The 18,250-nt window shown below is 35.9% G+C and overlaps 2 protein-coding genes across 2 annotated transcripts; both read left to right on the forward strand.

Moving 5' to 3' along the window:
- Positions 1-3,646: 3,646 nt before the first annotated feature.
- On the forward strand, positions 3,647-8,409 carry LOC109182265 (bifunctional 3-dehydroquinate dehydratase/shikimate dehydrogenase, chloroplastic-like). Its single transcript, XM_019332392.1, has 9 exons — positions 3,647-4,020; positions 5,349-5,454; positions 5,604-6,163; positions 6,272-6,335; positions 6,465-6,585; positions 6,896-7,045; positions 7,134-7,282; positions 7,371-7,533; positions 8,097-8,409. The coding sequence occupies exons 1-9, from the start codon at positions 3,806-3,808 to the stop codon at positions 8,138-8,140; spliced, it is 1,572 nt and encodes a 523-aa protein (XP_019187937.1). The 5' UTR covers positions 3,647-3,805; the 3' UTR covers positions 8,141-8,409.
- A 7,452-nt stretch (positions 8,410-15,861) lies between these two features.
- On the forward strand, positions 15,862-18,043 carry LOC109181255 (transcription factor MYB108-like). The gene is made up of 3 exons (XM_019331006.1): positions 15,862-16,241; positions 16,355-16,481; positions 17,324-18,043. Exons 1-3 carry the CDS (start codon positions 15,862-15,864, stop codon positions 18,041-18,043), a joined length of 1,227 nt encoding a protein of 408 aa, XP_019186551.1.
- Positions 18,044-18,250: the final 207 nt, after the last annotated feature.

The raw sequence follows: 18,250 nt of genomic DNA on the forward strand, positions 1-18,250 counted from the left end.
CAAAAAAAAAAAGTACTTTTCATGTATGTATATTTGACCAAGTTGCACTTGTGTCATTATTGAATTATAATATCTTGTGCTTGTTTTTTTAAATAAAAATTGATAGAGGTGGCCATACCCTTAGTTAATACTTTTAAAATACATGCGAGGTGTATAATTATTTTAGAAAAATATATATATTTTTTGATGTGTAAAATGGGAAAGGAGTAGGAAGTAGGAAGTTGCCAACCTTACCAAGAATTCGGATTATTTAGGACTCTTTGTACCTTCTACCTACTCTCTCAGTCTCTCCATACCCCACTTGTAAATTGTAATATGCCGGCCCAGTTATTACTCTTTTCCATTTTCTCATTTCTTCTCCGCCCAATATATAGGGGTAGTTGGATGTGCCACGATGCTTCCTTCTCATGTGGAATAGCATGCTGGAAGGCACGTGACCCCTTCACCTACCAACCCCTTTTAATTTTCAACAATATATGTCATATACGTCTGCTCTGCGGTGTATTTGGTTGACAAGTTTAACCCTCAAGTATGAGTATGAAAGTGATTGTTATTGTTTAATTAACTTGTTTTTAAAGCACTATTATGAGTTTGTAATGCCCCATTAATAGAAAAACTCATTCCCTTATTTTATAAGGGTTTCATCCCATTATTCATCCTTAGCCTAACCATTCTCATTCCACCCTACTATCAAACATACAAAATACTTTCACCAAAACTCATTACCATTACTAAATATTTGATACATACATATTCCGATTCCGATTCCGATTCCCATGTGCAAACCAAACACACCCTATTCCTCTCATTTTCCTATTGTATATCACGTATTTTGATCCGAATAATTTATAATATTTATTTAACATTAATTAATAAAATTTATATGCTTAATTTTTTTTTTTATTAAACACAAACCATTAAAATTTAAAATGTTGTGTATATGTAATATATCTTAAATTTTTAGTTTAGATATTATGTAAATCTTGTGTAAGACCGTTTCACGTGATAACATAATACTTTTTTAATTAAAAAAAATTGAAAGGAAAATGAAGCTTTTATTAAATCAAACTTTGAATACAACTCGAAAGAGAAGATAACCAAACACAAGGACCAGTTTGAGAACAAGCTACCCTTCTAACGCGTGAGCTGCTTTATTCACTAATCTAGAAATAAATTTAATACTTTTAAACACTTATATTATGTATTACATTTTAACTAAAAGCTATTATATCACAGTCTCATACAAAATTTATTTTTAAATATTTGCGTACCTTGATAATTTTTTTTTTATTTGAAACGAAACGCATCATTTAAATTTAAATGCAACCAAACAAAAATGAATTGGGCGTTACTAATTAATAATGAATATGTCTTTAAAATGGAAATAAAGGAATTATTCGATTTTAATATTATGTAATGTAATTGAGTTGGCATTCAAAAATTGTAGTGTTTTCCTAAAATTAGAATCTTGTATTCAATTGATTGAATTGAAAATGACCAAATTATATTCCATAGTACGTAACTGTATAGTCATTTTCTACAACCACTTCATACATTCGTACATTTTAATATTGTACTAAGTTTTTAAAATGTTTTAATTAATTTATGAATTCTTTTTAATAACTTGTGACCCAGGGAGATAAACTAATTCATATATAACCATTCCATAAAAAGAATTTTCAACAATATGCTAGAAAATGAAAGAAGGGAGTAAATATAATTATAATATACGAGTAAAAAAAAAAGTATATTTGTCAACTAAAATATTAAGTTGAATATCATTTCAAAGGGCCTAATTTTTGGACTTTTCATAAAAATTTAATTGGTAAACATTTAATAAATGATTATTATCTATGTGGTGTGAATGAGATAACATACCTATCTTTTAACATGGATTTAATTTCATTTTTTGTCCTAAATTTATAGGTTCAATTTTAGTCCTTTTTTTTTTTTTTTATCAAAATATTCATGTTTGGTCCAAGTATTATTGTGATATGGCCATTTTTGAAATGTTGTTAGATGTAAATACATTTCGATCATTTTTATACAAAGTGAGTTGACCTCGCTATGTTTTTATGTTTTTTTTTTTTAAAAAAAAAAAAATCGTAATTGAAGACCGAAATACTTTTGTATTTAATCGCATTAAAACTATTTTGTTGATAAATGACAACAAAGGGTCATGCCACAATATACTATGACCAAATATGAATATTCTGATAAAAATGACTAAAAGTCAACTGCTACCTACAAATTTAGGACAAAAAATGAAATTAACTCTTTTAACATGATAAAAAAAAAATGAACCAAACATGTCGAATATAATGTTGAATTTACCTCTCCACAATCTTGTTAGATTGGAGTGTGGGGCCATTGGAACAAGTAGTGGTGTCAATGTAGACTGCCCACCCCATTAAGCTCACCTCACCGTGTGTTAAAATTTTTGCGAGCACTTGCAAACTACCCGTGAAACTCACAGACTAGAATTCTTCAACTCTAATCCGCTTCATGCGGGCTCAAGGCAAAATAATTTTTATTTTTTTATTTTTTAATGTTATATATATATATATATATATATATATATATATATATATATATATATATTAGAAGCTAGCGGTCCGTGCGGGCTACGAAAATTTTTTAGCCCCTAACCCATCTCAGCGCGGGACAATTTAGAATTGACTTGCGGATTTTGACCCACTTTGACATTTTTAGGACAAGTGGTTTTGTATTTTGTGGGTAAAAATGAACCAAACACGCCTTTACTATACTGTTGAATTTCTTTGAAATTGATAGGATTTTCACCAACCAATCTCCGCATTTACGAAGTCTACCCGCCATTGTCCACTGCAATCTCGATTTGGGCCCACATTTTCAATTCAAAGTTGTTGTGTCCTCTCGTGTTCCCTCTCCTCTTCATTTGTGTTTTTTTTTTTTTTAATTATTTTTTTAATTTTTTAAGGTACATCTCTGTCATCGTTGTTGGCTTCAAGTAAGTACAACCCTCCCCATTACTTCATCACCAAATTTCTTTTGTTTTTCTTGTTTTTGGTCCAAACTGCTGCTGGCGCCAAATTATGCCATGCACCAAGTTTCACCTTATGAAATCTGATCTAAAATAACATTTAGATTATATGTTTGCAGTTAACATATTATATATCTATAAATAAATTGAATACACATAATATATTAATTAAAGATACATAATTTATTGAGTACAAACACCTAATATGTTTATTCTTTTCAAAAGGTTGAACTCCAACCCTGGCTCGACCTTTGCTTACTGCACAGAAAGAGCCATTGGTTGCTCCCACACTCTTGCTGGTGAGACTCGATCACTGATCATTCTTTTCAACTTTCACCTTTATCACCATTGAGCTGTCCATGTGGACAAATGCAAGGTGGGCCCTGAAATAAGATTTACCAACACCAATACGGCAATACATTAATGTATTCATGTATAAGAATCTGCCTACCCAGTATAGTTTACCATTTCCACAATATCTTTTTCAAATCCTAATCAGCAACACATGGCATGGTCACACCTACAAATCTACGTGTACCCAAACATTTACTCGTTTGTTTATTTCCAAATTAATCGAGTTGCGGTTTTTTTTTGTACTAGGATGGGTATAAATACCGGGTAGGAGTATCAGGCTCAACAAACCCAATCCACAATGCCATTTTCTTGCTAACCCAAAAAAATCCATTCTTTAGATTTTTTTTTTTTTTTTTACTTTCTGAGTTTAGAGATTCCATTTTCCCCATTCTTTTGTTGTTGATTCTTTGAGTTTGGGTGTTTGTGAAGATGGGTAGTGTTGGGTTGCTGAAGAACACCACCATGGTGTGTGCTCCATTGATGGCTCCTTCTGTGGAGGAGCTGATCAATGGCATGTATAGGGCCAAAGAACAAGGGGCTGACTTGGTTGAGATTAGGCTTGACTCTATCAAGGATTTCAATCCCAAACAAGACCTTCAAACCCTCCTCAGGAATAAGCCTCTCCCTGTCCTCATTGTTTACAGGTATCTCTATCTGTATCTATATCTATATATGTGTGTTTCTCTGTTCTTGTGGATTATCTTTGCTGTTTTTGCTATTCCTCATGTGTTTTGCTTCCCATTCTTGCAAATAAAAATCCCCGAATCCCACTTGTAACCACAAGGTCACGAGTTCTTGTCCCCTGGTTTGAGCCCGTCAGCTATGGGTAATTTAAGCTGGTTTACTTTGAGCCTTTGCCGGCTAGGGTCACAAGGCTGGGTTGTGGGTTTCTCTCGGCATCAAAAAACAAACAAAAAAAAAACAATTTTTTTTTAATAGTATTGGCATCATTCATTCTTGGCTAACCTGTGATTGAATCTACCAGAAAAATTGATTTGGTTAGGTTTGGTTACTGGTTTAGTGAAATTTCCCTTTTCAGGCATAAATGTTTTGCCTTAATGTTTACTCTATTGTTGTTGTTGTTGTTGTTGTTTATCACAACAAATGCTAAAGTTAACAATATCAAATTATCAATCATAGCCCAAATAGTCCCTTAATAACTGGAAAAAACAAATAGAATCTCATATATAATGAAACAAAATATAATTCCAACCAAAAACTTATTTTGCCTCTTGGTTCTGCCTGAAGGCTTGTATAGTTGTATACAAATTTGGTGGCTTGTTGAATGAGCAATGTGTGACAGCTAGTCTAAAGCCAACTGGATGACATGTTTGAATGATTGTTCAGGGGGACCACATTTTTTGCTGTAATTTTTTTTTACTGCAGAATATATCTATAGTAATTAATTAGAACTTGCAAGGGTATATACCAAAGGACATTCTTCATAGACTGGATTTTTTTTAAAAAAGCTTCATAGACTCTTTGTGCTTTAGTAGGTTGAGAAAGTAGCTATGAACATATACTACATTGTAACAGAGTCAGTAGTACTAAAAAAAAAAGATTAGCTAATTTAATCAATAAATATTAAAAGTTGTGGCACAAGTCACATCCTTTGGTACAAAAATTCAGTCCATTTCACATCAGAAAATTTACGAGGTAGGTCACCTCTGTGGTTGATATGAATCCACAACTACCAAAGAATGGAGTTGTTTTGCTCTTTTTATTTTATTAAATTTTATCTGTTCTTAGATTGTAGATATATTATAAAGTTCCAAGTAGTTTCCCAGAATTCTGAGTGAACAGCAAGAGAGAAATTGATGGTTTAGTTGAACTGATAGAATGGAAATTATTGAGCTGAAAATTCAAGGAAAAGAAGTCCTGAATTTGATAATATGGTATTTTTATCGAAAGGTCAAAGAAGAGGTTTCTCACAAGATTTCTGACAACTAAATCTCTATTTTTCGAGTTTCAGACCAATCTGGGAAGGTTATAACCTGGAAGGGGATGATGACAAGCAACTTGAAACTCTTCGTTTAGCCACCGAACTGGGAGCAGATTACGTTGACTTTGAGCTCAAGGTGATTATGACAGTTAGCGTTAATACTCCTCAAATTAAAAATATAAAATTGATTATTAACATTTTTTAAGGTTAACATTTTAGAAATGTATTTTTAGCTGATTTTGTTCAAGTGAAACTTCATTGAATGTAATTTTTTCTGTGACTCAGATCGCTTATGATTTCAAGAAAGAGGACAGAAAGAACTGTAATGGATCGAGCAAAATGATTGTATCGTGCTACGTTGAAAACCTCGTCTCTTCGAAAGAAGATCTGAGTGATGTCGTTGCACGTATTCAATCCACCGAGGCGGATATCATAAAAGTTGTTACAGACGCAACCGACATTACAGAGCTTTCGAAACTGTTCCAATTGCTTTCACATTGTCAGGTGCCGGTTATTGCTTATTCTATTGGCGAGAGAGGTCTTATAAGTCAGTTGTTGGGCCCGAAATTCGGTGGTGTCATAGTGTATGGATCAATTGAAGGGAGCCCCGTGCCCGGTGTGCCAACTATAGATCACCTTAGAAATGCGTACCAAATTGAGGATATGGATGCGGATACAAAAGTTTTCGGCCTCGTTTCAAAACCCGTGAGCCATAGCAAGGGACCTCTCTTGCATAATCCGACATTCAGACATGTGGGCTACAACGGGATTTATGTGCCAATGCTTGTGGATGATCTTAAGGAGTTCTTTAGGGTCTACTCGAGCCCCGACTTTGCTGGCTTCAGGTATGCAATGCTTCAACTCACGGTTTAATGATAAAGCTTCATTTTTAGTTCAATCGAAATATGAAAAGGAAAATTAAGTAGACGTTTATTTTCTTGCTCGAACTGCAGTGTTGGGATCCCATACAAGGAAGCAGTGGTCGATTTTTGCGACGAAGTCCATCCACTTGCTCAGGTTGGAACAAACTCCACTCGAAACACTATAATTCATCGATATATCTAGTTTGTTTTCGGCTCGTAAATTGATTATATAGACAGTGAGAACCTTAGTGAAAATATTACTCAACGTTTCCTGTTTCATCAGTCCATAGGGGCTGTAAATACTATTGTGAGGAGGCCTAGCGACGGGAAGCTTATTGGCTATAACACAGATTGCGAGGCTTCTATAACGGCAATTGAGGACGCTTTGCCTTTGACCCTGAAGGGTACGAATCTAAATCTCGTTACACATGATTTCTTTATTCTAACCATGGAAAACATCATTGCTAATTGCTAAGTGTTGAGCATAAAACCATTAATGTGCAATCCAACTATGAGCTTAGGCTTTTAGTTGAGATGGAGTACATGATTCAATTTGGTATCAGAGTCCGACCGAAGCACACGTAAGGGGGCATGTTGAGCATAAAACCATTAGGCTTTTAGTTGAGATGGAGTACATGCTTCAATTCTAAGTTGCGTATATAATTCAAGATTCTTCCGAATGAGGATTAACCGGTTCATCGTTAACTCTTTCAGTTAATGGATCGACAAATGGAGCAGCATTCCATCATTCTCCACTCTCGGGAAAACTATTTGTCCTGGTTGGTGCCGGAGGGGCAGGAAGAGCGCTGGCATTCGGAGCAAAGACGAGGGGAGCTCGGATTGTCATTTTTGACATTGACCTCGGTAATACCATCAGCATTCCACGACTTGTTGGGAAATTGTCTCGATTGGTGTCCCAACTTATGTGTTCTTTCTTTTTGTGTATATATAGGTAGAGCAAAGGCTCTTGCAGAGGCAGTCTCGGGTGAAGCTCAACCATTTGAGAACTTACCTTCTTTCAAACCCGACAGTGGTGCGATCCTTGCAAACGCAACGCCTATAGGAATGCATCCAAACACAGACCGCATCCCTGTGGCAGAGGTTTTCCATCTACTACTAGAGAACACGCCATTTTCATTTGAATACCGACACTATATATACTAAACTATATATATGCTCTCGTCTCTAGGCAACGCTGAGGGATTACCATGTTGTCTTTGACGCTGTCTACAACCCTCGCATGACCACTCTATTGAAAGCAGCCGAGGCTGCTGGAGCCATCACTGTTAGCGGAGTTGAAATGTTTCTCCGCCAGGCTATGGGCCAGTTCAATCTTTTCACCGGGGACAAAGGTAAACGAATCCTCCTTCTATGATACAGCCTTAGGAATCTTAGATTCCTAAGACCATTTTCACTATTTATAATTAATTCTAGATTCCTAGTGCCGTACCATACCCGAAAGTGCGCACTGGATAAAGTCCGTCTTATGACCCTAGCCTGCAAAGAATCACAAGGGGGTAAACTAGCCTAGGTTGTCCTTAGCTGATGACCGGCTCAAACCGAGAAGGCTTGGCTGGGGCACGAACCTGAGACCTCACGGTTATCAAGCCAACTGCCTAACCAACTCGGCTGGAATTGTATTGGATGAAGTCCGTCTTGTGACCCTAATCTGCAAAGAACCAGAAGGGGGTAAACTAGCCTAGGTTGTCCATAGCTGACGACTGGCTCAAACCGAGAAGTCCTGGCTGGGGCTCGAACCTGAGACCTCACGGTTATCAAGTCAACTGTGAACTGCCTAACCAACTTGGCTGGAATTGCCCCCGGTGGCGTACCATTCTATGTGTTCATCAGAGTTGAAACCAGCATTCATTCCATCCTTCTGATTAAAAACATGTCTGTTTGTGGTTTTCTGCAGCACCTGAAGAGTTCATGCGGGAGATCATTATGGCTAAATTCTGATTCTCAGAAAACATACATATTGTGTGGAAGGATTTAGTGAGACAAAACAATAAATATTGTGAAGAAAAGAAATTATTGACCTGAAAACAATTGAAAGTATAATGGAAAGCTGGTTTGGTGATAGCATATATGACTACAGCTCCTCACTATCACTTGACCACTTTACAAAGTGTATACTGCTAAGTGTTTAGTAGTGATATTTATTTATATATATATATTTTTAATGGGAGGAACCTCTGATTATTTGTAATTAATAAATTATTATATAACTTATAAATGCAACTATTTTCCCATGTCAAGTATTTTTACTTGAGAATGTAGATCATTACATGCCTACTAGCATCAACCAAACTTGTCTTAACGTACATCTAATGCAATTGAAGATGTAGAATTGAAATGCCTAGTTACATTTGAAATCGGTGAAAATAACACCCATTAGTACATTGAGCTTTTACCCTTAAGGCAAAAAACCAAATTCCATTCCAGCCAAACTCCATGGAATTGCAATAACGTTTTGCAGAAAACGATTTGCTGGTATTTGGTTGAATGCCTGAAAACTATCTTTTTCTATTTTGCTGAAAGTTAAAGGCATTGTTTGGTAAAAAATTGGCCTATAGGCTAAATTTGTCTTATTTGACCACTATTAATTGTTTAATACATTGATTTAGTTAAAATATCAATATAAATGTTTGGTTAATTAGCTTTTTGTAACTCCAAAATGCTAAAATTCAAAAATTAAAGCTACTCCAAGCAATTTTTTCAATTAGCTTTTTCAGAAAAGAAATTATACCAAACAGCTATCAACTAATAACTAATTTACCAAACACTTTTCTACAACAGCTAATGTTATTAACTAGTTATACCCTCTAAATTCCCAACCGCTGTATTTTCTATGTTCCCTGATAAAACCCCGGGACCGGATGGGATGAAACCCGATTTCTATCAGCATTTTTGGGATGTAGTTGGAGTGGATGTGTCTTTGTTTATTATTAACACTCTAAATTCGCGTGTTCTCCCACGTGGTTTAAATGATACGAATGTAGTTCTAATCCCAAAGAAAAATGTGCCTGAGACAGTAGGGGACATGCAACCGATTGCTCTGAATAATGTGCTCTATAGAATTATGGCTAAAATGATAGCCAACATGATGAAACCACTTATGGGAAATCTAATCTCGGAGTCCCAAAGTGCTTTTATTCCAGGCAGGTTGATTACGGATAATATTCTGGTAGCCTCGGAGGTTGGTCACTTTTTAAATACGAAGCAATGCGGTAAGGTTGGGTGGGGAGCTTTGAAATTAGATATGGCAAAGGCGTATGACAGAATGGAATGGCCGTTTTTTAAAAGAATGTTGAAGGTAATGGGGTTTGATAAAAGGGTGGATTGATCTGACTATGGTCTGTGTAACGATTGTGACATATAATATTGTGGTAAATGGTGTGCCTGGAAGCCAAATAATTCCAACTCGGGGTCTCAGGCAGGGCGACCCCCTATCTCCCTATTTGTTCATTATTTGTGCAGAAGGACTATCTTTGCTATTGCAGAAAGCTCAATTAACAGGATCAATACATGGATGTAGAGTAGCTAGAGGGGCCCCCCAGTGTCACATCTTTTCTTTGCAGATGATAGTCTATTATTTTTTAAAGCAAATTTGCAGGAGGCCAGTGTGATTAAACAGTGTCTGATGAGGTATGAGAACCTGTCTGGTCAGATGGTAAATTATCATAAATCTAATATTTGTTTCAGCAGGAATACCACGGGGGGGATAGAGATGTGGTGGCAAATTGTTTAGGGGTGGATCAGGCGCCAAATTTTGGTAAATATCTTGGTCTGTCCCTAAAAATTACGGGGGTTTGGGTTTTAAAGATCTTCGTTCCTTTAACCTGGCTATGTTGGGGAAACAGGCATGGAGATTTCTTACTAATCCGACCTCTCTTGTAGCAAGGATATATAAGGCTCGTTACTACTCGGCAACCTCTTTTATTGATGCTAAAATGAAAAATTGTCCCAGTTACTGTCGGCGGAGTATAATGGCTGCACATGATATGGTTTGCTCTGAGGTTCGGAGAAGGATTGAAAATGGAGAAACAACTCTCATCTGGGGCAACCCTGATTACCTGATGATCCAAGCCCTTTAATACAGACAATAATGCTTGAAGAACTGCGTGAGGCTAGGGTGGTGAGTTTGATTGATCAGCAAACAAATTCATGGGATCCCCATATTCTATGTGATTTGTTTGAACCCGAGGATGTGGTTCGTATATCTAGGATCCCTATTAGCCCGGATTATGAGGACTCATGGTATTGGTATAGGGATCCAAGGGGAATGTATTCTGTTAAGAATGCATATAGACAGATTGTTGGAGATTTTGAGCATAATCCTGGTGGCTTTGATAAATAGATATATTATGGAAATTGAAGGTCCCCGAAATGCAAGACTTTTTTGTGGGGAGCTATATGTGATATTCTCCCTACCACAAACAACCTGATTATAAAGAGAGTGGAAGTGGATCCAACATGCCCTATGTGTGATATATCTCATGAACATGTTATGCACACACTAATTTCTTGTGACTATTCTAAAATAGTATGGAATATTTCGGGTTTGCCTATTACAAATTTGTTGCTACCAGTGTTGCAAAAATCACGCCTAGGCGCTAGGCGGTGGGAGGCCGCCGCGAGGAATGGCCTCGGCGGTCGGCCGCCTAGACCGCCTAATCGGCAGGTTCGGCGATTTTTTTTTTTTAATGAAAATGTGGGAAAAGTTTCGGAAGGCATAACTTTTGACTCAGTTGTCCGATTTGGACAATTTTTTTTTTTCAAATCGCGTATTTTTTCGAGATCTATCCACCGCAAACAGCCAAAGGCGGTTTGGTCCACTAATTTCTCAAAAAGTGCTTCTTTTGCTCTTAATTTTAATTTTTTATGTATTTAGATGTTTTAAACAATCTTTTGAACAATTTTACAACCACTTTCGTATATAGTTTCTAAGAAATAACTATGGAAACCTTATGTTTTATTACTAAATTTTGAAAATTTTTAATTTTATTTTTAATTAAAAAAAATAAAAAATAAAATAAAAAATCGACGCATAGGCGCCCCCTTGGCGCCTAGGGGCCGCCTAACTTTTTTGCAACATTGATTGCTACTACTTTTCCAGTATGGCTAATGGGTACGTGCTATGACCAACTTAACAAAGGAGCAATTTGCCATGATGGTTGCGGTCCTTTACCACTTATGGAACGCCCGAAACAATGCCGTATGGAGAAGGGCCCTGCTGCACCCAACCGCTACATGGAGAATATCCGCGGCTGCCATGGCTGCTTATGCCAAGGCACACTGCCGAGGCGGGATTCGTGCTGCACAGCAGGCTGCACCATTACCGCAAGGCCGCACACGCTGCTTCTTCGATGGAGGATACCGCCCGCATTCGGGCGACACAACTTACGGAGTGGTACTGTTTCACCCGGATGGCTCTTTCAAGGCGGCAACAAATGGCAAACTCCCGAGTTGCTTCTCACCCCTTATGGCAGAGGCTCTTGCATGTAAGGAAGCGTTATCATGGCTCAAGGAGCGTAATGAATTGGACGTGGATCTGTTGACTGATTGCTCAGAACTCCGACACCATTTACTATCTAGTCCTACGACCATCCTATCCTATGTAGGGGTGGTGGAGGACCAATGCCGGGCAGCTATAGCCCTTTTTTCATATTGCTCTTTGAATGTTATTTCTAGATTAGTTAATGTTAGTGCTCATACTTTAGCAACGTTAGCTTTTGATCAGGATCACTCTATGTACTGGGACTATGTCCCCCGTGATTGTTTGGCTCCTTTCATTAATTAAAATATGCCATTGCTCTTTGGCTTTCAAAAAAAAAAAAAAAAAAAAAAAAAAAACTAGTTATACCCTCTAATTAACACAATCGCTAACAGCTAATAGCTATTTATCAAACAGGGCCAAAAATTACATTTGTATGTTTGATTCATTTTCCTTGAAAATGAACATATAGTAATAATAATAATAATAATAATAATAATAATAATAATAATATTATTATTATTATTATTATTATTATTATTATTATTATTATTATTATTATTATGTGGTGATTTGGTGATGATGGTGTTGTGATAGTGGTGGTGTTGTAGTAGTTGTTGTTGTTGGTGGTGGTGGTGGTAGTTATTGGTGTTAGTGGTGGTGGTAGTGGTGGTATTGGTGGTATTGGTGGTATTGGTGGTGGGTGTTGGTGTTGGTGATGGTGCGGTGGTGTTGGTGATGGAGGTGTTGGTGGTGTGGTAGTGGTGGTGGTGGTGGTGATTGTGTGGTGCTGTCGGTGTTGGTGGTGATTGTGGTGGTGAAAGTAATAAGAATAATTTGAAATTTAACTTTTACAAAGAAGAGAGTGAAAAAAGAGACGGGAAAATAAAGAATTAAGAAAATGTCTTTCGACTAAAAAAACTATGAAGATATTTTTTGTCAAATTGAACTTCTTTTTTGTTGACCAGAATGAATATTTTCCTTTGACTTTATTTTATTTGAATACCCAAACACTAGAAGAAAATGACTTCTCCAAACGGACACTAAATTTTTCCAAAATTTCCCAAAGATCATATGATTTATTTATTATTGTTTACGTTTGTTTGAATAAATAAACACTAATGTACCCTTTTAAAAGAGTTTTTAATTTATATTAACTTTTTTTATTCAATTATATTTGATTAATAAATTAGGACATGACCCTAAAACTTTTTCAGACTAAATTACTAAAATGATCATTTTGCAACATTGATTTTTTATATTTTGTTTTGCATTCTATAATGTCACTATCTAATTTCTATTTATTTGTCATTCAAGTGACTAAAATATGTACAGATTTGGACGAAACAATACACATTTAAATAGTAAAGAATATTAATAAACAAAATTAAAATTATAAAATTAATATAATTAATGCACGAGTTGGATAATTTACTCATTTTTTTTTACTCATTTTTACTATATTGTTTGAAGAGGAGAGGAAACTAGGGGGTGTTTGGTTAGATGTAATTTGGGTGTAATTGAATTACAATTCTGTGGAAGATCCAATTACGTCGTTTGGTTGGAGGGAATTCCAATTCCACCGAATTGTAATTTACTCCAAATGTTGAATTCTAATTCAGACTCTCCCCTCAAGAATTACAATTCGGCGAATTGAAGGGAAAAGAAAAGATAATTTAATGACCATTTTACCCTTTATCTTCTTTTGTCTTATTACCTCCTCTTCCTCCTCCTCCTTCTTCCTCCTCTTCTTCTTCTTCTTCTTCTTCTTCTTCTTCTTCTTCTTCTACTATATTCTCACTTGCATACCAAACATTGTAATTTGAATTTCTACTTTATTCCTATTTGCATACCAAACATTGTAATTTGAATTCTGGTGCAAATCAAATTCCGTGTGCTGTTACAGAATTAATTCCAATTTTGAATTCTGAATTCAATTCTCATATAGTGGCCTGCTGTTATAGCTGTTGGAAAGCCAGCTTTAATGTCAGTTTTAATTGCCGTATTAAAAGTTATTTAACTCCTTCATCCCTATATAAGAGATGGTAGTAAGAAGCAGATTTTTACACAACAGAGAGTACAAACACACTACACGAAAGTATCTTTTTCAAGCCTCAAAAATCTGCTTATACTCCTTTTCTTAAGCCTACTGTGTTCATAGCCTTGCTTTGTTCGTCGGATTTCTTGTTTGGGTGCTCAAACATTGAATCATAAGCAAGTTTTATCTTGGGAAGCCTAGGCCCGCTCCTAGCACTTTTGGGAGGTGGCAAATAAGGTTTTAAGGAAAGAGTGATCGCTTGACTCTTGCAAAAATCCAACACCAAACACTAGCCAAATTCTCCATTTTTTCCTTCCCTTATTTTTTTTCCAGAAAAATAATAATCTTATTTATTTGATTATTATTTATTTTCTACCAACGGATTTCCAACATACATCGACCCGACAAAGCATTTGAGAATATATATGTAAATCACGGTGACTCAATGACTCATAAGACATGGTCAAATGTCGGTGCGCATAAGGGACACACAAAGAGAACTGCCTACTTTGGACATAATCCCCACATTGCCGCTACCAAAGTTTAAACCTTGGTTTCTTCTCTAAAAAACTGCCTACTAAACCAATAAGCTAAGCCCGTACGGATACTTCACATGCCACTTGAGTGTATTAGCGATACTCGATACTTCTTTGTTTTTTGTTTGTTTGTTTTTTTGTTTTTTTTTTTAATAATTATTTTTGTTTTTCCCCCTTTTCTCCTCCATCTCTCTCAAACAGTCAAACCTTAGCCGCGCCATTGGATGCACAATCTTTAATCAAATGGCAATCATTTTGAAACCTTACTATCAAAACGGTATATAAATATAAAAATATATGAAAAAAAAATAGTTTGATAGTATACTCAAAATTGATAAAAATAAAATATTGGATATATCCAAACCAACCCGAAATAGTTTCACCCGAACCAAACATAACCGAATTAAATTTGATTCGGATATTGAGTGTCAAAATCATCACCCGAATTTTTTGAATATTCAAAATAAAATTAGAGTATCACCCAAACTAAACTGACGCCCACCCTTAGTTCTAGTTCACGGTTCTGGGAAATAATAAATCAGAACCGTATTTCAAGTTTGAACCGTCGATTTGATATATATATATATATATATATATATATATATATATATATATATATATATATATATATATATAAAAGTGTGTGTGTATTGTAAATTCTATTATCTATTTTTAAAATAGTTCAAATTCAATAATTATTTTTTATTTTTTATTTTTTTCGGTTTGGAACCGGAACCAAATCGGTTTTTATAAATTGAAACCAAAACCTTTTTCGATTTCAATTCTGATTCGTAACCGAAACCATCCCTACGGTTTTTGTTTCATTTCAGTTGCTACAGTGTTTGGTCGGTTTGAACTAAACCATGATCATGCCTACATATAAGCAATAATTTGTTAGGTAAGAAAAATAAATGAAATACTTAATTTTAAGGATAAAAATATCTACTTAACATAAAAGATGAAAAAATTGTCAGTTTTAAAATAATTGAGGAGTCTAATATAGATACATGAATAATTCAAAGGAAAAAACTAACGTTATAAGCACATAATATAATTCTAGTGAAAAGTGTCATTTTTCCTAACTAAAATATATAAGTAAAAATTTGGACAAATTAATTAAAACTAATACCTACCTCCGGATAATTGGCTAATTGCAATAAATACAAAATTAATAGTAAAGAATATTATTAAACAAAATTTAAATTCATATAAATTATTTTAATAAATTAAAATTACTATAATAATTAATGCCCCGGCCATTTGGATAATTTACTCACTAATTTTGCTATATTGTCCGAAGAGGAGAAGGGTTATGCATGCCATCACCCTCAAATCTAAGCCGTCTCAGCCGTTGGATGCACACAATCTTTTAATCAAACGGCAATGATTTTGGAAACTGATAGGCATATTACAAGCCTCGCAAGAAGCTCCCACCATAATAATAATAATAATAATAATAATAATAATAATAATAATAATAATAATTCCCAAAATGATCCTCATTTCATTTCTCCCAGCAGATAGAAGAGAAGAAAACCCTCACCTTACCTTACCTTACCTTCTTCGTCTGCCCATTTTTTGTTAAGCTTCAATTCAATTCTCCCCTTTCATGGAAGACAGTGATGGCGGTTTTGGGTACAACACAAATTTTCGTTCGGGTCCTCCTAGGTTGCCGTTGGACAGGTTTTTATGGGCTCATCATAGTCAACAGCAAGTCCCAAACGTTGATGATGAGATGAAGAACAGATCAGAAACAATAATGTTCTTCCCAGGAAATAGGGTCGGAGAACATTCCAGCAGCCATGCAGTAGCGTCGTGGCCGAATCCCCAAGAAGTAATTAGGTTTTATGAGTTTATTCATGGAGTGGACAGATCGCCGCCGGTCGGTAATAACGTTAATGAATCGCCGCCGGGAAGGCAAGTGAAGTACTCCCGATCTTCCACTTCTACGCTGCTGATCAGAGGTCAGTGGAGCGAAGAAGAAGACAGGTATATATGTACTCAGATTTTTTTTTTTTTAATCTACACAAGCAAAGAAAGTTCATCATAAAGCCATTAATATAATGGATGGTTTTTCTTGTTTTATTCTTCTGGGTTTTCAGGAATCTGATCAGGTTGGTGAACCAGTATGGAGTGAAAAAATGGGCTCAAGTCGCCGAGATGATGGCCGGTCGTGCCGGAAAACAATGCCGGGAACGGTGGCAAAACCATCTCCGTCCAGATATTAAGGTTTCTTTCATTTTAGAAAAATACTATGGTCCTGTTTGGTAAAATGGCGGTTAGCTGATAGCTGTTAGCAGTTAGCTGATTGTGTTAATTAGAGGGTATAAATAGTTGATAACATTAGCTGATTGTAGAAAAGTGTTTGGTAAATTAGCTGTTAGCTAATAGCTGTTTGGTATAATTTCTTTTATCAAAAAGGCTAATTGAAAAAGTTGCTTGGAGTAGCTTTTTGAATTTTAGCCTTTTGGAGTTATAAAAAGCTAATTAACCAAACATTTATATTGATATTTTAACTAAATCAAACAATTAATAGTGGTCAAATAGGCCAAAATTGGCCTATAGGCCAAAATTGGCCTATAGGCCAATTTTTTTACCAAACAGGGTCTATGTCTACTCCCATTTTCTACTCTCAAGACACAAAATCTGACGCTTGTATTGGGATTCACATGAAAAAAATGCTTATAAGGGTCCTGTAAATTTAGAGAGTAAGATTTAGGAGCACAAAGTCTATGGTACCATTGGATTGGACATTATCTGTGTCTCTCACATCATATAAATACAACTCAAACAACATTTTTCAGTATGTATCACGTCTTCAAATATTTTTCCGAAAATATGATTTTTTTTTTTTTCAAGATCAGGTCTTTAAACTTAAATAATTGCTTTAACCAATTTTGATGAATGTCATAGGCATGTCTGATAGATTATTGAAATGTGGGAGATTAGAATTATGGTTAATATATATAATTAGATTTTCGAGTGATTTTCCATATAAATTTTAAATTCTCTTTAGTGTAGTGTTTTGACATTATCATTTTTGGATTATTTGGTTTAATTTTGGTCTGTAGTTAATTAATATAATGGAGTTACAGAAGGATAGTTGGAGTGAAGAAGAAGAGAGAGTGCTGATAGAAGTGCATGAAAAACTGGGGAACAGATGGGCGGAGATTGCTAAAAGGATTCCTGGGAGGACTGAGAATTCCGTCAAGAATCACTGGAATGCCACTAAGAGACGCCAGAATTCCACAAGGAGAAGCAAGAAGGTTCAAGAGAATAAATCCACTGTTCTTCAGGACTATATAAAAGCTAAGTATCCTCCGAAACTGGATTATTCCGGCGCCGGCGTGTCAGAGAGCCGCCCTTCAATCCAAACTGACCAGATTTTGTCACCGTCGGCCGGCGAGGATGATGATGATGATGATTCTTCCTCCTTGCTGATGCAAGAGGCTTACCATGACGAGGATATGAGCTTCATGGAGAGCTTATTTGGGAACGACTCCACTGATCCCTACCCGACAATAATGGCGGCGGATCCCGGCAACCTTAATAAACATAACGAGGAACCCATTCCGCCGCCGCCAGACCGTTACCTCGCCTACTTGTTGGAAGGGGCGACTACATCACCGGCTTCTTCATCAATGGAGTTTACGATGAACCAGCTGGGATCATCGTACTGTTATCCTTCGTTGTCAAGTGGAACAAAGGCGGCTAAGGATATTGACTTGATGGAGTTGATATTTCCTTCTCCTTCTCAATCATCTCAAGGAAGCAACAACAACACCAATTAATCTTCTTGCTATTATGAGTACGTACTAATTATAATGCATGCATTCGAGTCGTTTGGTTTTGACATTTACCTTTTCAGGCTGTTGTTAATGGACATTTTTCGAGATATGTTTGATAATTGTGAGGCTCTGACGGTCCGGAAAGCGTTGAGCTGGTTTAAAGGGCACAATTTTGATGGGGTACATCTTGAAACTGATGTTCGATCAACA

Source organism: Ipomoea nil, unplaced genomic scaffold, assembly GCF_001879475.1.
Source record: "Ipomoea nil cultivar Tokyo-kokei standard unplaced genomic scaffold, Asagao_1.1 scaffold1043, whole genome shotgun sequence".
Taxonomy (NCBI): Eukaryota; Viridiplantae; Streptophyta; class Magnoliopsida; order Solanales; family Convolvulaceae; genus Ipomoea; species Ipomoea nil.